Source organism: Achroia grisella, unplaced genomic scaffold (genome assembly GCF_030625045.1).
Source record: "Achroia grisella isolate CSIRO2021 unplaced genomic scaffold, CSIRO_AGI_Agris_v1 utg642, whole genome shotgun sequence".
Lineage (NCBI taxonomy): Eukaryota > Metazoa > Arthropoda > Insecta > Lepidoptera > Pyralidae > Achroia > Achroia grisella.
Window position 1 is genome coordinate 4,551,815 of NW_026712979.1, and position 24,632 is coordinate 4,576,446.

Below are 24,632 nucleotides of genomic sequence, written 5' to 3' on the forward strand. Positions count from 1 at the left end.
AGGTATTACAAGTGGGTATTAATGTTTTGATTTATGATAGGTATATAGGTATATGGATGTACGTACGAAATAGTTTATTAACTAAATTTGCAGTGAGACGATAACACAATCAGTGATGGTCCACAATTTGATGATGCCATCTGTCATCAAATTGTGCACCAACTGAACTGTTCATACAGTTCGTATTATGGGGATATTCCATATTTTCTTTATAGAATAAAACATACAGATACTAATTTGCATAATATACATGTTTGCTAAGTAGACAATATATGTACATACGTACTATAAGAAAATTAGGATTTAACATGACATTACCTTCGTCAATATCGGGTACGATGACGTTTGTCTTCAGTGTCTGACACAAGTGTCCGGGTTCTCTCTCCTGGTCGACAATATCAATCACCTGCTCAGCATACAGATCCACAAAAGTGTCGCAATCAGTACGGATCGATTGATGTAAGCATCCGCATATTCCATGGACAATGAACTCAATTTTCTCACGCTGTTTGTTTAATAAAAACCACGCTTGTTATTAGATATTGCCGGCGCAGACAACAAGCTCTGTTCATGAAGGACAGAATTAACTACAATATCAGCTGCAGACTTGCAACTAACTAGTGAAATGAATACGTTGGTTATAAGAAAAATTATTTTTTAGAATGAAAAATAGGCCGGTCGTCTGCGCTAATAGTTAAAACTACATTGTACATCTTGCCATTTGAAAGACAGAGTTTGAATTTGAATAAATGTATCAAATGACACAGAATATATTAGTAGATAATCATCCTATAATTACTACAGAATGATGTGGATGACATTTTATCACTTTTTATTATTAAATAATTGTATATATATATATAGTGGGATTTTTGTTATTTGTTAACTTAATAGTTATAATGGATATTTTCCCACATTTTTATACAGTTAACTAGATTCCTAATTAGCTTTAATAATGTGCATGGCAGTCATCTATCTGTACGATGCAATGATGTGCGTGTATACAGTACAAAAAGTATTGGAACAGCTAACAACGTATTTTTATACATACCACAGCAATCAATGCTATGTTATGTATAAAAATACGGGCTCTAATAATGCTTAACTGCTAATGAAATGATTAAATTAATTGTAAACAAATTAATAATCAATTGTTGTATTTATTAAACTCATGATAGATATTTATGTGGACCGTAATTCCTGAATTTCGACCAATAGAATAGAATAGAAAATCATTTATTCAAATAAACGTAATTTAAGCACTATTCAACAATTTTTTTAAAATAAAACCATGGCTGTAATATTATTTACACATTACAAGAATGTGATCAATATGTAAAAAGATTTAATGTAGTGCGCCTAATACTTTTTAATTTTGATATGTGCAAATTACATAATCTCTGGTCAGGGATATGGTCTGAAATAGATGAAAATGTATAATTTATTTGAAACATAAATGAAACACTGTTTAATTTTCCCAACTTTATTTATAGAAACATTTTACAAATCAAGTTATCACAGGCTAGCGTGTGTTAACTATGGATTTACATGCAAAAGAAAGATCTACATTTCAGTTAATTAGCATTATTGTATATTTACTATACGTACAGACGTTTGGATACGTACACAAAATCTTCGATCCTGATATCAAGGTTTTGGTGACTATTTATTATAAACAACATAAGTACTCTTAACAACATTTTTCAATAATTGTTTCTACTTTATAAAAATACGCGACTTATTAGTAAGCCTCTTTTTAGAATAAGTTTTACATAATATTTCTTTTATAGCACAAAAACTCGTTACAGTAGATATAAAGCCTGAGCTACTATCTACTTTAGTGCTTAATTAACAAGTTATTATTTTGATATAAAACAGTCAATATGCGTACATAATTATTTATGAAATCAAACTTACATACTAAAGAGATTTGGTAAATAGTTAAAAATATAATTAAAATGAATATTATAATATCTAGTATGGTGCTGACAGTACCCCAAGGATGTAATTCTGGAATTAAAAATATATAGATATATTACATAGTCATATTTGTAAAATTTGTATATTTATCTTATATACTAAAAATACAACGATTATTTCCTAGCACTACAAATGTTAGTAGGTTGTTGTTGATTGTACTAAAATGTAAGAAATTGAAATTTCCTAAAGTAACACATGCAATAAGAATCCATGTTAATGCACGTGACCTACTAGCTCTAAACCAAAGGTCTGAAGGTAGACTAGACAGAGTACATTGGTTGATCACGCTAGAAACCACCCTGGTAAATCCCTGATGAATTTTCCTCGATGAGCTAACTGACCTGACTTCATGCTCATCTTATTTTCCTTCACTGGTGCCTTGCGTATACTGTTAGCTGAGACGGATGCACCATTCCACATCCTTCACTGGTACCTTGGTGGCGGATGCACCATTCCATCATCATTCATACAAAAACCCTATGTTTCTTGAATTTTGATTGTTATATGTTGAATACTCACAGTTAATGTTTATCTCCCTTTTCCTTGTACATCTGCACGTAGGCGATATTGGTCTGGCTACAAATGCCGATCTTCTGACAGACACCCTTAGTGCCGAACTCTTCAATGAGGTGAATCACACTGTCACCGTATATCTCCATCATAGTGTGACACTGCGCAATTTACGGCAAAAGTTAAGCACAATCATTAATGACGAATTATATTTGCGTGCAATAAAATGGCATAGTATATAATTTTTATGAATTCTAAAGCAAATTCACAGTTGAGATATATCACTGTGAATCCTTATAAGACAGTATCTCTACCTACTTCATAAGATATAAGGTGTGAAGATATCTAGAAAGTATGGACAAAAAAGAAAAGTATGATCTGATCTAACGATAAAAAAATTATTTAAATCTTTGAGAGGTCCATTTACTTTTACCAATGTATAATGGCAAATTAAGATTTACTAACATCGGTCACCAAATTATTTTTCTATACTACTTCAATAACATGTAGTAACATGTTATCGTCATTTAATTAAAATTGTGGATTAAATTTCAAGCAGACTAGCCCATTTTATTACTCGCAACTATATTTATTGAAATAGTATTGCCAGGAAGCTTCAAGACAGAACTTGACTTAGCTCTTATAGGCAAATGATAGTGGTACATATATAGTATAATTATAGCTTTACTTAAATATGTTTTTAAATATCAACAAACAAAAGCATAAAACCTTCTGGATTTAAAGTTTAATTGGTATTTTATGGTATCTTTAATATCCGTCGAGCGATGCTATGCTATAAAGTTATAGAGAGCAAATCATAGCAAAAAAGCGTTAATTGCTTTTAATATATACATGCAAAGAATATTATATAATAATTTAATATTATTAATTAGAAAAAGATATAGTAATATTCTATATCTTTTTTTAATTATTAGGTGAGATTGGTGTTTTTTAAATTGTGGAAAATGATACTTATTTATTTTAAAACGAAATATCAAAAAAGGTGTTGTTTCTAGTATATGAAAGCTTTACTTAATATAGGATAAATGATATTACATCAAAGTTCCAATCTTATTCAACAATGATCTCTGTAAGTCAACAATCAAAATTCATATATTTTTTTATAGTCTTTAGAATAAATAACAATAAAGTATTTTCTGATAAAAACAGAAATCAAAACGTAATTAATAATGTAATTTAAAAATAATACGAAAGCGTTACGACATTGTAGCTATCATTTCATACAATATTTTTTTATATAAAATAAGCTTATAAGTTTATACATATAGTAATAAGATAAATAAATATTTCAATACGAAAGAAGCAAAAGAAATAAAAAAACATACCTTACTAATTTGAATGTAAAACGATACGAAAAGGTTTGATGGCGTAAGTAAAACGTAAGTGTTGCATAGTGCTGAATACATTATTTCAGTAAGAAAGAGCCGCTAAATAATATCAGGCTTAATACTAATAGACTTAAATCCTTTTAACTTTAAGTGGATTTTTGAGTTATTGTAGGTTAGTATTAAGCGTGCGATATTTCCAAATACACACCAAATATGAAAACAATGTCACAATGTTTGATCAACTTACTCTAGCGTAATATTTTGCAGGCAGTAGGTTGCAAGACTTCTCAACGACATGTAGAATATCGTGATCAACTTTGTCGTTACTGAGCACTTTGTTGACTGCCATCACAACTACTTCACAGACAGCGCAGTCTAGGATTTCCTCTGTAGGAGAAAGTAACATGTTAGATTTATTGACAACATTATCGAGGTAAAAGGCTTTTTATTGACGACGTTACGTTAGGTAAGAGGCTATGTACAAAGTCTAAGTATTTATCAGCTATTTCAGCGGCATCCTTTGTAAAATATGACTCGTTTGATGGGTGAAATTAGACAGTGACATTACAAGGTGAAGAGGCATCTTGGTTCTAGGGAATGGTAATATATGATTAGTTATATATGTTAAGAGGCTAGATATAATATATAGAGACAGTGTAAAGCTAAGTCCGTGATGCTGTTCATGTATACATGTACATTAAAAATAAGTATAAACAAAATAAAGGCATAATAGAATACAACATATAGTCATTATTATTATAAAATATAATAATAATAATAATAGCCCTTTTTCCGAAAGTTGGGGTACATTTGCTGTTTACAGAATGTCCCGCAACTCGGTGTGCCTTTTGGCATAGGCCTCCTCCAGCTGAGAGAGCTTATAAAATATAGCTAAGTATATTTATTACATATCTTATAATAATTTCTTTAGCATTAATTAATAAAGACTGGATTTATTCAATTCAGTGTCAGTTATTTATGAAGCTGAACAGATTTGGATCAAATTATATTTTTTTAAATTTTTAATAACTGCGCTATCACATGTTTGATTTAATAGAAAATAGTATATTTAGATTGTTATTTTTATATACAAATATAATATAATACAATACAAATTGACTAGGTGTTCAATTTCAATTTCACTAGATTTGGGCTACTCGTTATAACTTTTCCATTACATTGTATATATGTAAATGATAAATTTATCTAATTTGGAAGTAAAAATACTAAATAAGTTTTAAATTATGATATTAAAACAAGCAAATCAAAGAAATAGAGCTCATTTATGTGTAAACTACTATTAAATAGATTTGAGGTCTCTAGAATTTGATTGAAACTTCGTAAATGTTGGACGATAGTATAATCGCTTCCATCGCTTACCATCAGGTGGGCCGTCAGCTTGCTTGCCCTTTTAGTACATAAAAAAATAGCATTATATTACAAAGCATTTTAATACCCTTAACAGCGTTGATACCGGTGGGACTGCAGAGTTTCAGTTCCTGGCAGACGAGTGTGGGGTCCAATTTCTGTTCCAGTAAGCTGATGACCAGATCTGCATACTTCTCCACAAAGTTATCGCATTCGCTGCGCACCGATTTTGGAAGACGATTGCAAATGCCGAGAACAATATTTTTGATTTCATCCTAGAAATACATAATAAATTAAAGTATCTATTGAATATGTATTATGTAGTAATTTCTTGTGAGTGGTAATGGAACGGTGCTAACGGCGAGCCACTTTGCCACGATGATCTAACTGACCAGACCTCATGTCTGGTCAGTTAGATCATCGTGACAATAAATTTATCACGGTGGTTTCCAGGGGGAACCACGTGTACATTGCTAACAATCCCCTTACCCAGTGATAAAAAAAATTACAAGCTTAAATGGCGGGACACTCATCTAGATGAAAAAAACATTTTCTACAATTTTAAATAACATTGATTTACTTAGTTTTTTTAAATACGTACCTCGTTGTGTTTATCCTTGATTTCATCTTCAATCTCTTTCAAGACAAATTCACATATGACACAAAGCCCCTTCTGTGATGTTCCGGACACTTTCGGCTGGCCATTCACAGTGTTATCTGGGATTTCGTTGGTTTCTGTTCATTAAAATAATGTATGTTAAATTATGACTATCATATAATAATTTATATACGACTTTTTATAACAAAGAGTATTCATAACCATTGAAGGCGGGCATATGCACCAGGCGACAGAAGAGAACAAAAGATTCTCTGTTAACAAACTCAAATAGCAAAAAAAATGGATAAGATATTTTGTTGTAACATCACATATGCCAACTCAGAACCATGTGTTAATACAATGGTGTATATATATTAATTAATTTTAACTTACCGATATCACTGTTCTCCAACATATGTTTTGGCAGTAACGACTTCTTTCTGAAGTTATTCCGGTCGGCCATTTTGTGAGGCTTCTCGTGGTAATAGTCGACGGATTGCTTGGTAATCTGTAGCGGATCACTGACCTGGTCGGTGCACAGTTTTAGGAATACGCATACTTCCTGTGGGCTCATGTTGGCGACCAACATTTCGACCAACTGATCTGCGTATGTGTCAACAAAGTCGGTGCATTGTGTTTGGAATTTCTTAGAGAGATGTGTGCAAAGGTTGTCTAGTGCATGACGGATATTGGCCTGGAAACAATTTATATAAAATAGTATACAAAAAAATCTTTTGTTTAACATTTTATCGAAGAAGAATTGGAAGATTCAGTCAAGAAGATTGAGCAAGAAACTTGGCTGTTATTGTTCTGAACGAACAGTTTCTTGCTAAGTCATAATTGACATATAATGATTTCGAATCAATACGAACTACAAAATAATGTAGATTGGAAATAATATGTATATATGACGAAGAATGAGTCGTAATTTCCACACGAATTTTTGTTGTAAACTTATTTTTTAATAAACTTTAGAGAAATTTGTTTATGTGTCATGAATTTATACAATACCTCAGTGTGGTTACTCTTGAGCATAGTTTCAAGTTGTTCCACAGCGAACAGACAGAGTGGGCAGTTGGATTTATCAGAATTAATAGAGACGTGGCGAACTTTCTGGGTTTGTGGACATAGACCCATGGCCGGGCACACCTGCAACACAAGTTACAATAACAATAATAGTAAAAAATATGTTAAGTTTATAGGTAGAAGATGTATGATAAGTGCATAAAGTTTTTATCGTTTGTTGTTTAAACATATATAGGAGTTACAATAAAAGGAAATTAAATATAAGACCATATCTAGAATCAATATTTGAAAAGCCGGAATGGCTCATACATATTTTCTTAATTATGCAGCTTTCCACACTTTCGTCGTGCATTAATTAACAATATGTTTAGACAAGTATTTTTATAGAAGTACTTGCGACATTGTCACATACACAACACGTCACATTATTGGGGTAGACAGTAAAAGTTTTGTATACATACAAAATGCATATTAGAGATAAACCAATACCTATAAAAAAAATAAACGAACTAATCCAAAATATGTGTACACAACTGTCAGTACTAATATGGTACTTACACTAGCGGGATCAATCTCTTGAACGAGCAGAGCAATAACTGCAGGTCCGTATTGTGTCACGAATTGTTTGCATTCTCCTTCTACTGTATTTGGCAGGCGGTCGCACGCTTTTTCTACAGCATCTCTGATAGCATCCTGGAACAATATTTACGAATTGTTATATGCTAGAGATGCAATTAAAATCATCTGTTAACTTCAATACCATTTTAAAGATTTTCTGTTGTTTACTATTGCACACATAAAACAAACAATATATGATTATGAATTAAGGAAAGGAGCAGATATCTCGACGCTGGGAGAATAATTCTGGTTATTGTTTACCTATGCTCAGGGGGCTTGCAATTATTTTAATATCCCGTTATAATGTATATTATAATAATCACCTCAGTTCTAGTATCGCTAAGTTCCACTTGGATGTAATGCAGGAAGTACTGGCAGAATGAGCAGGCCGCTTTGCCTTGTGGCTGTTGTATGAACATGCGTTCTATAGGCAGCGGGGCGATGTCGGACTCCTGGCCCATGATACGAACGTGGACTTGTTTATCTACCGGCACTCGACCAATCTAGAAAGAAATAAATAAATATATATTTATTTTGCGCATACAAAAGAAAATCATAGTAAACATATTATTATAAACATAGTTTCATAATTAATTATTTAACAAATATGTACAGCTGCGACCGATTGGTTACCACTCAGCTTTATGTCTAGGCTGTAATGCCCAAAATCTAAACTAATTATTTTATTTAACAAGAATTAGTTCATGATTAGAGGTCACAGTACATATTCTGTCGTCAACTAACGTTGCCATACCTAAGGACTAAGCAGTGTCCTGTATTTTTCTGCTACAACTCACCGTCTCTCATGGAACACAGCTACAAAACAAGCTGTTTAGCGTTAGACAAAGGTACCTTACCAATACCTAAATTGCTTGTACCAAGTTCATCTTGGTGGTAAAATGACCAATTAAATAATAAAAACAGAATTGTTTAACAACAATTCTGTTTTTATTTTAAAAGAGCTCCAGATGACTAGGAATTTCGAGTAATAGGCTAAATTTAATAATACATTAAAATATGAGCAGATGACTACAACTTTCAGCGATTTCTTTAGAGACATTTGTTTTGTTAGATACTATAGAAAGAAGGTAAGTTATGAATTACCTATACGTACTACCACATAATTTGATGGCGCCAGAATAGAATAGTAGTTATAATAGTCTTATATTTAACCACAAATTTATTCTATTAATGTATTATCGTTCTCAAAAATAATTAATCATATATTAAATACTTACAGCAGTAAACATAATTATGCAATAGCAAAATAATACAACTTGATAATCACATGCATCAGCATGTATTATATTTAAAGACATTGTATTTTCCTTCTATGTTCACTACCAAAGTTATTATTTAAATATATAATTGCAAGATTCAGTTTTAATTATTATTTATTTATTTATTATCTACTATTATTATTTGCATATTCTTTATAAAATATTTAAACTCGGTTCAATTTATAATTTAAATTCAATATCAATTATAAACCAATCCTGTACGAAATGGAATTAACATTAAACAGATCAAATATTAAAAAAAAACTTCATTTTTTTTTCATTTCAATCACTTCTCATCGTGACGCGGTCTACTGATCTACTGTTACTTTTAGATTTACAGATTTATTTTTAAGGTGATTGATGACTATTCACTTAATTATTTTTATTTAATGGTATATGTATCAATTTATAGCAATAAAGAATACGCATATCTAGAGCCAAAACGTTTTATCTTCATTTATCATTTTCGTAATTACTTAATTTCTATCTCTAATCAGTTCTAGAACTATGAGCAGATGTTAATCAGTTTCCAGATTTAAACAAAAAACTTTAAAAAATTCTATAATTATATACAATAAATATAATTACCTTTTCATTGACTCTGTAACTGTTGGCTTCGTCACCTCCAATTAATTTGTCAGCTTTGATGGCGATCTCTTGAGGCAACAACGGTGATATGGGCTCATCGATGCGCTTTCCACAAATGCCCATAAGGGTGCAAACTTTATCGGGCTGTAATTCCGACACTAAGTACTTGTACAGAACGGGGTAGTATTCATCAGCTAAATGAAGACATTCATCCTTAAATTTACCAGTCTGCTTGCAGAGGCCTGAAAAACCAATAGCATTGAAGTTAAAGAGAAAAAATATTCAACTGTAATAATCCGTTGAGATTGACTTGTCGGATTCTTTACGGAATATATTATTTTATTGGTTGTTTTTAACGTTTAATAATTGACTACATTAAATAAAAACAGTAAAAATCATAATTTTATTATTTTATCCCGAAGAAACGTTGTTACGCGACTTTTCTTTAAGTACAAAAGATTATTATTAAGACTAACCAGTTATAACCCTGTAGAATTCAGTTTCGGTTGTGTTTGCAACAATCACATCTCGGAGATGGGTGATAACTTGTTCGCAAAATTCGCAGGGAACATCACTGAAAAAAAAAACAATAATATACGTCGCCTATCTACTAAATAATACTATCACTTAATTATTACTAACATCCATCCTATTGTATATAATTATTATAAGAATATGTAAAAAAATAGGGGTAATTTATATTTATATCCAGAGAGATAATGGCCAAGCCAGGCTCGCCCCCAGTCATTTTAGATTTAAATAATACCAACGAAATGTATGCATGACTTGTATTGCGTTCAACGCGATGTTGACAATTAACAATTGTACTTGATAATTTGACTGTCTACCTCTTATAAATCAAGAGATGCGAAGGTATATTGTTATTATTATAATTGACTTACTTTGTAGCCTTCACTTCACCAACAACCAGTTCCGGGAACACGAAATCGTCATGAGTGTGAAATTTGTATGTGCATTGTCCGCTCATGTGGCACACACTCTGAGGAGTTAGATCTGCTTTCACGGCTTTTATGATGTCCTCGTAGTACTTGAAGACTAGCATCGAGCACGAATCTGATAGAGAATCCATTCTGCGACATGCCTGTATGAATAATTGTATAGGTATTTTCAATGACTTGATCAAGTTTTAACTATTTCCAATTTTAAGTACCTCAAGTATCTAGGATCTTCTCACAACGCCAACTGGTCCCAAATTAGCAGACCTTGCACTATATAGACACTAAGCAACTGACATAGTCAATTTGACACGACATACATAGAAAACACCAGGACCAATACCAACTTACTTACTATTATAGTCTATAAACATTTAAATTTTATTTTAATTGGAGTGTGATTATTTATTTATTCTTATCTATGGACAATAAGATCGAATGTAATTAACTCACCTGCAATAGACCAACAAGGAAATCTTCATAGGTGGTGTCGTCGAAACGCTTTCTTAACACGCTTGCTGTAGTTTGGCAGTTGTAGCAGTCCACGCGTTGATCCTTTTGTGTATTCTGTAAATATCAATAACAATTAGAAAATATATCAATACAAATAATTTTATACTATGTACTGTAGTGCTAAAGATACGAAATTTAATTTTACGTTTGTAATCACGCTCAAGGGCTTTTTAAACTCGATACAAAGACGTATAGATTCGCGCTTTTAGCCTACCTGACAGCGCATTACTGCTTCATCTGTATATTAGAGACTGCATTTGAAAAATACATATGATGTTTGTGATTGGAATAGCTAACAAGCTGGGGGCCTATGTGATGGTAAGTGGTAACCATCTCATATATACATCAACAGACAAATAATAAGACGCCCATGCCACTGATATTTAAACAATCTGTATCATCAGATGCCATCTGATATCCGAGATTATCTGTAGATATCATAGGTTTTAATGAGCAAATCGTTTTATATAAAATACTACCTAAGTGTCTGCACCATTTGTGACAACCTTTAGACCGAATCTATTGTTTGCTTCTAAAAATAATAATGTCATTAAAGTGGCGTGACACTAGAGGGGTCAGCGCGTATATATGTGGTTATCGCGTTTTACTGTTAATGAGGTAAAATGCTGTTAAAGTAAAAACTAAATTATGTGTAACAGTGATCGGGAAAGTCAACAATCATAGAGAACATAGCGAAAATTGCTACATATCGCAAAATTTTAAAATTACATTTTTGGGGAATAAACTTAAACAAGGCTATGCGTATACTATACTTATTTGTTGTATTAGGATAAAAGTCATATATTAGTAAAAATTTCTAATCGAAACCCACATTTTCTAGTTTTAGAAAATGTTAGAAACCTACTGCTTTGTAGTACATATATAAAATTTGCTTTTTATTGAACAAAACATAATAGTCTCAAGTAGGTACATAATACATGACACTAACAACCACAATGTACAGAAATAATGAAGTTGATACCAATATTAACTTATCATAATTATTAATGTAGCATTCGTGTTATCAGTAATCAGCGTTCTAATATTATACAAACAGACACAAAAAATATTTTTTTTTTTGTGTCTGTCTATTGATAACGAAGACAAGTCGTATATATAGTACTTAACTTTATGCCTAATTTAATGTAAATTATAAATAAAATAATATCTTATAATCCACTACATTCGATTAACGATATTACAGTCACAACAATGGTTATTTATTTTTATTGTTTTATGTGTGAGTATGAAATCAGATTTAGTCCGACAGCAAATACAGGAGGATATTACAACGATGGTATTCAAACGAAGCGTGTGGATGTCGACCTGATTAATACTATAAAACTATGCGGCTTTTAGTAATCAAAATTAGTCTAAACTTTAGTTGAAAATTATATAAGTAGTAATTCGGATAAATTTGAAAAACTCATTGCATTGTTATTCATACTTGTATATTAACACGGAAAAATACGCGAGTAAATGCTTGTGCATTATTTATTGCCGTTAGTGATACGCGGTAAATAAAACAGGGTTTTAATCAATCTCAGCGACTTAATTTAAAACAGCGGTTTTGATTTTGTATTATAATTATTTTATAATTATACTATCACTCGCCCCGGCTTTATGTGTTTTTATATTATATTTTATTGAACCTTTCTATTATATACTAGCCGTTCCCGCGACTTCGTCCGCGTAGAAATTGACTTTATTTTTCTAAAATAAAAGTAGCCTAAGTTACTCCTTATTACATCAGCTACCTGCCAAAAAAGTCCCGACAAAATCGGTCCAGCCATTTCAGAGATTAGCCGGAACAAACAGACCGACAGACAGACAGACAAAAATTATAAAAAATATTATTTTGGTATATGTACCGTTTCATATGCATGTAGTAAAAAACGGTTATTTCAATATTACAAACAGACACTCCAATTTTATTTATATGTATAGATAAGTGCCTGACACAGAAGGAGTTTCAATCATATATACAGGAATCTTAGCCAATGCATAAGGGTTATTATAGCCTTGTACAACTCGAACAGCGAAGCGATTATTAAAATAATAACATTATGCGTCCTATTTCATGAGCATTAAACTTGATTTATTGTGCATAATCACTACTTAATGGCTGACCGGATTCTGATAAAACAACTCAGTGTTTAATGTTAGTTGTCAAAGAGGAAGTAAATATAGGGGATTTTAATTAGGTAAAACCATTGATAAAACAGTACAATAAAAATAAAAAGAATCGTCATTTAGACTCTTTCATCAGTATATTACTTATACATATAAATAAAATTGGAGTGTCTGTTTGTAATATTGAAACAACCGTTTTTTACTACATGCATATAAATATAAATACAGTACATACACCAAAAAAACACTTTTTACAATTTTTGTCGGTCTGTCTATTTGTTCCGGCTAATCTTTGAAATGGCTGGACCAATTATAACGGGTCTTTTTTTGCCAGGTAGCTGATTTAATAAGGAGTAACTTTGGCTACTTTTATTTAAAAAAAAAAAGTATAATTCCACGCGGACGAAATCGCGGGAACAGCTAGTGTTAATTATAATTGGCTACATTAACTACAATTACAAGTCTATAATAACTAGAGATATACGAATCAACGATACACACTCAATGATATGTACAGTATGTAAATAATAAAGAATAAATCACAATTACATTGCAACAACAACTAGAAACTGTTGTTTGATTTGTCGGTAACAAATCGTATTACACTGATTTATGGTGATAAGGCTCTCATATACATACAATTAAAACTATAATTGGTAATTAATCTTAGCTTATTGTTTGTAAGCGATAAATACCAATAGTGATAAATTATAATATAACAGTACTCATTTCATTACTTGAAAAAATAAAAACAAGTAAAATTGAATTTTACTTTTTTACAGAAATAGAATACCGGGACATATTAATAGTATTAAACTATTAATATGTCCCTACAACAAAATATGTCATCAGACATGTGCAGTTGTACAGAAGAGTAAATAAAAAATACATACGTATCTCTCCAGCAGATGATCGATTTTCGCGTTGTTACAAAGTCCGGCGACCGAGCAGACTGCTTGAGGGTTCATCTGTGAGGAGAGGGTCTCCACTAACTCAGGCACGAAGTTATCCGCCAACTTGATGCACTCCTTCGCTACAATTTTGATGGGTATCAGCTTGCAAGAACCTTCGAATACTTCTTTCAGTTCCTCCTGGAAAGAAATATAACAATTTGCTTATTTGGCATTACTGTAAATACATAAAGCAAAATAACTTGATTAAACTAATAACAAGCAATATATTGGGCTTGTTAATGACGTAAATGTAGTAGCACTGGTGACCTAGCCATTGTTTATTGTCTATCAAAAATAAAATGACACGCCTATTTTACTCTGATAACACAAACGATTTACCAATAAGAAACAAGTAATAAATATATCCTTTTAATATATTTTGTAATGGATGATAGAATGATGATGAAGTCAGATTACTAAGGAATTCTCGGAGGAGACTATGACTGTTTCCTTGAGGTGGACGGTACACCATGTGGTGGTGTAAACAGTCATGAAAACTAGATAAATCAAGAACAGCGTAAGAGAATGCATTTATTTATTTTTTATTTTAGAATTAGATCGTTTGTAAAAAAATAAATGTACAATTAATTAGAAATATTTCTTGTTATTATTACAAACTTATCTCCCGAACGACCCAGAATTCGTTAACAAAGTAATCCGAGTCGCCTCATTAAGGGTTATCGGTCAATGACTCAGGGCTCACTGCAAGGTGATTTCGTGAGATCCAGGCTGTTTGCCCCCACTGATAAACTACAGTACTTGATTTTAGAAAGTTAATTAATTGCTGCGCACTATCTAAGAAGATTCAAATGGGAGGATAGGATGTTCATGAACGTTACAGATATTTCATGTTTGTAAATTGCATTTGTGGAGGGAATTGTTCGGTTTTATAAAAACTTTACAAATGTGTAAAAATTTTAAAAACAATCTGAATAAGAACCCCAGAAAGCTTATTAATGCAATAAAATCCTATTCCTAAACTCGTGATCGACAATTATTTTGTTTTAATAATGCTATGTAATTATTTTACTGAAATATGTAAATATACAATTATCATAATATATATATAATATGCAGAAACTATTGTAGAGAAAAGAATACGTATTCTTTTCTCTACAATAGTTTCTGCATACTTATGTTTATATCAAATCTTATATAGTTAGTTTGGTGACTAGAATATTAATTTTTATAATAGTACAAAGCGTCTATAATTCTCGACAAGTACAATGTAAAACTAAGTAATTAAATAATTTATTTTAAATGGAACAAATATTGAAACTATATTAGCTTATCACTTATATGAGTCAGAATCCTGCGGTTAGTGGTTCGGACTTCTAATTACAAAGTATTGTTTATTAATAACAAAGTAACAAAAATGTAGACAACATCACTAACACAGTAACGCAGTAATATTATCTAGTTTTATAAAGCGACAATTGTCGATTTCATTACTTCTGGTAGAATAATAGTAAACTACAAGTATATAAAAAAACTCATTCTTATTATTTGTATAGATATTCTTAAAATCACTTAAAGTAGTCAGCTAGGTATTTTTCTTTTTTAGTAATTGAACAAATTTTAGAAAAAATACAGAATAACTTAAATTTAACCACTTTAACACAATATAAGGACGAAGAATAGGTTTTTGAGTAAAATCGTGTTTGTATACTCTGTTTGTACCCAGTAATCACTATTACTATTGTACGAGCAAAATTAAGTAGAAATAATAGAATAATAACCTGTGTTTCATTGCTCAATAGCTGATCGCGGGCCTGTTGCACCATGTCTGTGCAGATCTTGCAGATGCTGTCATTATCTTCAGGGAAAGTCATCTTGGACCACACCTTTGTGACGCAGTGATGAGTAGCTTTGCATTCACGGCCAGTACTGTGTGCAAAAAGTATTAATTTTATATTTAACCAACTACAAATTATAATGCTAATTAATTGTCTAAGTTTTATATGTCTTCAGGACAACATAGTAATTGGTTTTAGCTGGAATGAGAATGCTAAACCTGGATGGATATCCATCAAGTAATATTCAATCGGCTAATTGTTTTGGTTATTTTTGAATCTTAAGATTTCAATTTAATTTGTTCAGAAATCTAAAATCCCGTCCTGTATCTATATAGATTGAATAATGTACGAGTATAGGTATATATATTTATTCATATGAAATAATGTAGCTTTCAAATATTAAACCACTGTAGTTCAGAGTTTATCCTCCACTAACAAAATCTGAAAATTATAGGTACTCTTATATAGTGTAGATAAAACGAGTATGTACAAGATTAACTCGATTCAAATAATTAAATAAGGCGGATTTCTGTTGTTTCATACGTTACGTCCCTGTAACAGACGAATAATCATTCCATGTAGGTATGCTAGTATGCTAGATATATTGCTTCTTTATTAAGTAAGGATAAGAATGAAAAATTATAAACTTAGGATCGTCCGTTACAACTTTTTTATGTAATTAGCTGACGGACACCTTATTTTTTTAATGAAATTTGCTGACGGCCTATTAACAGCAGCACGGAGGTCGTGTTATGCCAGTCATGCGTTACTATTTCAGAAGACCAAGGAGTTATGCTTGCATATCCTGTAAATTCACTTCCTTATCTCATTCTTCAAGCGAAACACGGCATTCAAAGTGAGCTGCTTGGTGATTAAAATGCATACTTTTACAAAGAGTACCTCGGAAAATAGATTTAACAATGATTAAGTAACAAATATGCACGATGATTGATTGATTTGATTGACTTGATGACGAAGTACTTGCACAATTTCTCGACACAAACATTATTAGTAAGCAAAATTGAATCTTTTACGGTACAGTCGTATTGACACAACAATATCTTGTAATTGAAACTGTTTCCGTGACCAAGTGCGTCCTACATAAACATTATTGTAAACGATTTGCGTTGGGGCTGACAAAATGTTGACACAGCCGGCTTTATTATATAGACATCTACTTATAAAAGTTGTTTAAACCAATTGTCTCGTTGACTTATGGGTATTTATAATGAACTTAAAATGACAATAACTGCTTCAACTGTAATTTACACTTCATTTTATATTACAGAAGAATGGTAATAAATCCTCTAAATATATAATTAAATTCGTCATAATAGAAAAAGAATGGAGAATTTTGTTCGAAAAAAAAAACTCGCTTCTTTGTACAATGCGTCAATTTTCTCAACACATTTAGTCGGTATTGTACATCCAACCGGATATATATTATCCCGCATCCTATCGAATTAAAATTAAGGAACACTGTTGAGTTCATTGTATCGATGATTAAGAGTATTTGTGCATCATGTAGCATGCGTCATTTAATCCAATTATTGCACGCTGTAACTTCTTATAAATGGAATTATATTAAACCAAGGTATTTTTGTAAAAAAAAACCGTCTGCGTGGGTTCAGTCAGTCTCATAATTATAAGAACAATCAAAATTAACATTTGTTTTATCTGTTGCATGTCAGAAATGACAAAATGTGTGAAACTAATAGACCTTAAAAACCACTTATTACCACATTTTTAAGGAATAAATATTCCTTTCATTTCTCACCTATGTATTTCAGCCGCCAAACAACTTATTTTTGTAACTTGTATTTCAGACACCACCCAAACCGATATCCGTTTAATAGTAACCGAATATTATTACTAGTAGTCCATGCGTGTACAAATTACATCTTCAATTCGAACATCATTATTTTGACTATCCTTCATATTAATTACAAAGGTTGATAATTATTGTAGGAATAAATTACAATTTAGTTAATTCCAAATGAATTCGCCAAGATGGGCTGACTTCATCCTCATCAGTTACTGGTTCCCCATCAGCGTATACCGTTAGGGCAGGCGAAAGCACCACATCATTATCATCCAATAAAAAAACCACCGCAATACATAGTTCAATATATCACTTACCTGAAATTGCTACACCAGTAAGATGGTCCCCAGGTGCATTGGGAACTACCTACTAATTTATCTGAAACAAAACATTATACATGAACTAAAACACTACAAACTCATTTACTATTATATATCTTATATTCAAAGTAAGAAACGAGTTTAAAAGAAAAACAGCAAACGAAATACAGCTAAATTAGGATTTTGAATAGCTAAAATTCACACTAATCTTAAACTCCACACTAATCTAATTATCCCACTACTATAATATTAACACATTTATAAATTGTAATAACACTATATCTTACTATATCACACTTACCTGTGTGCCTCTTAGGTTCAGTTGTCTTCTTTTTCTGAAAAAAAAAAATACAAATAAAACATCTTGTGGGTATAAATGTCGATTACGCTATGTTTTGTTATTAAGTCAAATAAAAAAAGTAAAATTTATTAGTAAGTTTAGAAGTAGCTGTCATTTCATATCATGGCTAGCTCTCTTCTTGCAGATACCATTTTATATATTGTAATTGCTCTTCTTCTTTGCCCGTCTCTCTATTTTTACTAACAGTAAAAAGTTCAGTTCTTCTTTAAGGTAAATATTAAATTTATTTACGTTTATTTTAATAAATTATTAGTTTATAATGCAGATTTTCTATTTCTAACACTGGTATTCAGGAATTACTTACGCTCAAAGCTAATATATTGTCGACCTTCATGTTATTACACATTCTGACGACGCGACACATGGTCGAAGGAGCGGTATCTGATAGAAGAACATGGATGATATATTTCTCCAAAGAAGCTGTGTTCTCTTTGCATATCTTCGTGATTGCTGAGCTTGGAATATCTTCGCATGCTGATTTTAGCCGAATGCCTAGGTATTCCTGGTGATAAAATAATTTATATTAAAACTAGCGTCATTGCGTGTATAACATACTGATGGTCACAGAAATTGAAATAAGAATTTAAATATAAATATAAAATCTGATATAATCTGCGGATCCATTCCCCGTGGAAACCATCGTGATAAATTCTTGGTGAATTTGGCAAAAAAACACACAGATACACGTCAAACTTACAACACCCTCTTTTTGCATCGGAAATTAAAAAAATATTTCTTGCATTTCAAAATTATTTTTAAGTCGCGAAACGCATTTTTAACTATTGCATTAAATGTATTTTTATTTTAATTAAATAGGTTTCCAATACTAACTTTTTTTTGCACGTAAGTCGATATATAAATGATATCTAACTGCTATTTTATTTATTTCTAGTAAATACTTATAGATAATTTAAAATTCATGATAATGATGATGATTATATTTCATATTATAAATAAAGTTTACACCCAAAATGGGAGTCTTAAAATTTTAGGGAAAATACCTCTATTATTACTTGAACGGATGGCAAATAAACGTAATAACTGACAGAATCACTAATTATCAAATTCCGTTCAAGAAAGTTTTCACGTTGCGTTGTTATGTGACGCAAAAAATAATAAAATTAATAGTAGAATTGAGCATATTTTAAAGTTGTTTGAAAACTCTACCGGTATATTAAAATATTCATGTGATTCACAAACAAATTATTCAAAACACATGCGCAAATAACGTTCTCAAGGATGAGTAGAGGTCGCGGGGGTTAAAATGTCTAACACCCAGCCAAGTGTAATAGGCACTTCGTCATAAGGAGATAATATTACGGCATTAGTAGATTACCGTTGAGTGTATTATACAAAATAATCTGTTCTAAACTCTGTAGAACTTATGATTATCTGTATCGATCTGGGTGTTTTCTACGTAAAAATGTATTTATATGTTTAGTACCCATAACATAAACTCTGCTTAGCTTGGAACTAAATGCCGCTGTGTGAATTGTCTTGAGATATTATTATTTTATGATAAACATCGAAAATGATATGCTTTTCTTCACGTTGTAATCAGCCTGTTTGCTAGACCAATTACATTAAAAAACATCAGCTGTACACATAAAACAACCTATTATCAACATATTAATATGTTACTGAGTATGCAGGCCCATAAATGGTGAAAACTAGACCACTATTTACTATGTTGGAAATTCACCTTGTATGTGTGTATATATATATATATATATATATAAATGTACCTTATTTGCAGTTTCCGGGTTAAAGTATTTTATGCAGCCGAGTTCAATAGACGTGTTATACTAAAGGCATAATACTAACAGAGATTCATGGACAGGTTATAATATATATAAATATATACAAAATTCATATGCATTATAACCAGACTACTGGCTTATTATATTCAGGTATTCTAAATATTTTAAATTGAACTATATTTTTTCTTTTCTCTTAATTATTGCTCTGATATTGGAATGAATCGTGTAGTGGACAATTAGAGTGTGAAACGTATCTACTATCATTATATTGTTCAAGCTCTATATATTGCACGTAGTAATGTAAGCAACTCGTTAAAAAGAATCTTTTATACAGACTAAAGTTAATGTATGAGATATCGCTTATATAAGGTTCAATGAGTAATTTATTATGCTTATATTTGTTTCAATGATTTTAAAATTAAAAATAAAAAATATTATTACAGTAATAATAATATTAAAAATTATAGATCCTACAGTTGCATAAAGATAACGCAGGGTTGAAATTACGAGTTCGAGTTCCGTCGATAATGAGAACCATTTTAAATAATGATTGCATCAACCACATTAAAAATACAGAAGACTCTCGGATTATAGCGTATTAATTTTGATATATTTTGTGCGTAGTTTAGGCGATAATCTATTGTATAAAATAGTTTTTGCTTTTAATTTGGTTATGTAATATTTTCAATAATTTCTATAAATAATATATATATATATATATTATTTATAGAAATTATTGAAAACGCTATAACCAACTCTACAGTCCAGTCAAACTAGACATTTGATTTAGCCAAAATTCGCATAGAGCTGAAAATTGGCACAGACGTTAAATAAACCATTACAAATGAAATGTCACCAATCCCCTTCGATAGGATTCGATCTGTATACTGATCAAACTTTCTTTATCGCAATAGATCGTGGAGTATGCCTACTGGGGAAACCACGTTAAAAAAAATTGTAGGGAATTGTATGACCTACAACTTTTGCCTAACCTATTATGACGATAATATTTTGGGTTTCAGAGAAAAATGGAATAAAACCTGAATTTTTGACCTTTGACCTAGGATAAAAAAATTTGCAGAAGTAGGATCGATGGGGATTATTGACATTTCATTTGTAATGGTTTATTTAACGTCTATACCAATTTTCAGCTCTATGCGAATTTTGGCTAAGTTATCATTTTTTTGGTCTATTTTGACAGGATTAATATACTTATACTAACTGACGATGGATATCTTAATTTTAATACGTTAACTGTAAGGTATACCTCATTGATCATATCTTTCACATCCTTCAGCTCGGTGAAAAGTTTGATGAACTTGTCCGACACTTCATTGCTGTGAATATTGTCATCCTGTGTCTCCCACACTGTAGCTATACAGTGCCCCACAGCGCCGCAATCTGCCGCACGACTGTATCAACAAAGAACACAATGAGACAGATAATAGCTTTAGTTTGAGGGTGAGATATACGGTGCATGTAATAATCTGATCAATCAAGTTTTCATCATCTGGGTACTCATACCGTATCCAATGTAACTCACGGAGGCACTTTGAGCTTTGTCACAAAATTTCTTATCATTTATTTATAGAAATATTAATTGGCCATTAAAGACAAACATAATAAACATAAGTGTGGCAATAGAATTAGCGCGGATTTGTATAGTGCGTGTGCTAAATGCGGAGTATAGATTTGTGATATTATTAATTATCATGATAATTTGTATTGGCTGCGGCATTTATTATCTGACATTGTTATTGTACTTAATGTAAACAATTAATAAATGAATTAGGTATTTTAAAAACAAGCAACAAAAATCTTATATTTACTTAGTAACTGACAATTATAAATTCGCAGCAATTGCCCCCGCCCTCCATTACGCAAAAAAAAAAATCAACTTGCATTATTGCCTTTTAAGGGATCCTGTAATTCATTCTTTATTCGTAATAACGATATCGATTTATTATTACGTGATCGATAACATTTATGCAGGGTGAATTTTTCTTTGTTCTATTTGCTGTAATTTCGATGAATCCGACAAGTACCTACCTCATTACTCACACATTACACAATGCTGAAGATACATCGCGTGGTTAGTAAAAGAACTGTTACATGTTAAGTCTGTGATTTATTTTATAACTAGCTACCCAACCCGGCTTCGCACGGATATACATGTATTATACACATACACCCTCCTCTTGAATCACTCTATCTATTAAAAAAATCGCTTCTAAATCCGTTGCGTAGTTTTAAAGATTTAAGCATATATAGGCCAGACCGCGACAGCGACTTTGTTTTATACTATATAATAATGTAAATCGAATGGCAAACAAGTTGTCGGCCCACCTAATTGTAACCGATAACCATCGCATATATACATCAACAGCACCATGACCATCACGCTTTCATGTGACACGCGACACGAGTGGGCAGAGCACTAAGATGTTATGCCTCCTATCCTGTAATATCACTGCCTAACTGCACCCTACAACCAAAACAGCTTACAAAGCAAGCAGCTTAGCAGTTGTAATAGGTGAGATCGAGGTACCTTACAGCCAACTTCATAAAGTCTACCTCTGGTTTCTATTATTTCTATATATTACATTATGTTAGTAATATATAACAAAGTTTTCAAAATAACAGCTATCTTAGTGATGCTGAGTTTAATGTAATTCTGAGATTAGTAATTTACACAATTATAGATCTTACCTTAAACTTTGACACCAGTACTCAGGTCCTTTTGAACATTCTTTTGGTATTTGTCGAGCTAACGACAAATCTGGAAACAGATATTGTACTTAAAACATTGTTTTCTTTAAAAAATATCAGATACATGATATCCAGACAATGTATATATTTTTTATAACATTTATACATTCTAGTTATGGCATTTTTTGGTACAAAAGAATTTTATTTTAAGTAATTAGGTATTCTGACTCAAAATCAATATAATATTTGATGTCATTCACAAGTAATGTGTATGTATAACGATGCATAAACAGCACAATTGGTTTTTCTAGCGCCTTGGTATACAACATAAGCCTATGCAATAAGATATGCAAGTACAGTTGCTTTAGTTAGGATGTCTCAATATCCAATTGCGTATTGAAATCTCTATAAAGGCAATCTTAATATTTCTTTTAGCATTATAATATCTAAATTATAACTTTTATAAATGAAGATATAAAAAAATTACTGAAGAATATAATATAGATCTATAAATTTTGCCTGGCACAATATGAATACTGTGTCTCTTATATACCTCTAAAATGTGAAAGAGAGACCAATATATATAGATTATGTATGAAAGGTCAATTGTAATGAGACTCTAGTATGGCAATATCAGTATATGTCATAGTTAATATAAACACACTTAGTCATATCAACAAGTCCTGTTGTTTTTTTATTCTAATGAAATATTATTTTTCCATTCAGAGAATCAAAATATTTTAAACAGGATATTGCAATTCACACAATTGGGTTAGAAATACATAAAACTGGATAAAATAAGAAAATAGAATTAGTTTCTTTTATTATTATTAGTTTAGTAAGGCTTGCCACATATTGTAAGGTTAATATATATTTGATAGACATCTTTTATTACATTTTAATGTAATATAATCTTTTACCCTTGTAATTTCACAATTCTTTGTGTGGTATTTCTAACTTACAATACTAAATGGTAAGTGAATGAGACTAACATATGCTATATAAATAAATATAATTATGTAAAAAATGTGTACTGTTCAAATACTGACAAATATTTATTTTAACTTAAGTAATTGAAAATTATTAAAAATACTTTTTCATTTGTCAAGAAATGCTACAAATGTACCTGGTAGCAATGATATCATTTAAATATAGTGTCAATAATATAATAATAATATGATCAATGATTATTGTTTTACATATGCTGGTAATGTGAGTACACTGCCACCATTTGCTACCTAACACTATGGTGACTCACCAAGTAACAAACAACTTTTATACTAGTTATAATAATTGTGCCATATGAACATTTATAACATATTTGTCATTTCTAACTGCATTTTTATAAAAATCATACAGTGGGTAGGTAAGTAAGTAAGTTCTAATATAATATACATGATTTGTAATACCCATTTCGTATGGCTTCCTTTAGGTATGAACACATTTAGCCCTATACTTAACAAGCAGATTGTCACAAAGCCAAATAAACAAACAATCCAAAAATAAGCAATCCATTGTTCTTTTCTAAGTCAATAAATCTTATGTAGATTAACTACCAAGATTTTTTTACATATAATTAATAGTTAGTGCGACCACGACAAAGTGGAGTAGCATAAATTAGTCATCTATGTATTCAATAATTTCAACATTAAAACAAAAACTGTGTCGAAGCTTCGGATTGCTAACGATTACGTGCAAATATAATAGAGTCCGACGGTTTCCAGTACGCGAAATCTGTTTAATAGAAAAAAACAATACAAGGACACAATTAAATTATTTGTTTACAATATTAAAGTTACACTTACCTGTTAAACAAAAGAGCGCGATAGAAATTAGACAAACAGCAAACGTGTTTGCCATTTTCACAGGCCACTTTAATATTCCCTCAATACGACTTCAGTCTCCGCGAATATCAGACTAAACAAATACCCGACAATTTCACTTCGTTTGGAATTTATTGCGTATTGATTGATAAATGAAACGAGTGTAGTC

General features: G+C 31.1%; 1 protein-coding gene across 1 annotated transcript; it reads right to left on the reverse strand.

Annotated features, from left to right (window-relative positions):
• Window positions 1–1,447: 1,447 nt before the first annotated feature.
• On the reverse strand, window positions 1,448–24,632 carry LOC131849391 (uncharacterized). The gene is made up of 21 exons (XM_059199459.1): window positions 24,446–24,632; window positions 22,641–22,710; window positions 21,199–21,343; window positions 18,476–18,673; window positions 18,112–18,145; window positions 17,808–17,868; window positions 15,612–15,759; window positions 13,813–14,010; window positions 10,727–10,840; window positions 10,220–10,419; window positions 9,794–9,891; window positions 9,318–9,559; window positions 7,773–7,952; window positions 7,390–7,524; window positions 6,817–6,954; window positions 6,199–6,499; window positions 5,809–5,942; window positions 5,296–5,482; window positions 4,087–4,226; window positions 2,500–2,651; window positions 1,448–2,010 (listed from the first exon to the last, which is right to left on the reverse strand). The coding sequence occupies exons 1-20, from the start codon at window positions 24,498–24,500 to the stop codon at window positions 2,502–2,504; spliced, it is 2,928 nt and encodes a 975-aa protein (XP_059055442.1). The 5' UTR covers window positions 24,501–24,632; the 3' UTR covers window positions 1,448–2,010; window positions 2,500–2,501.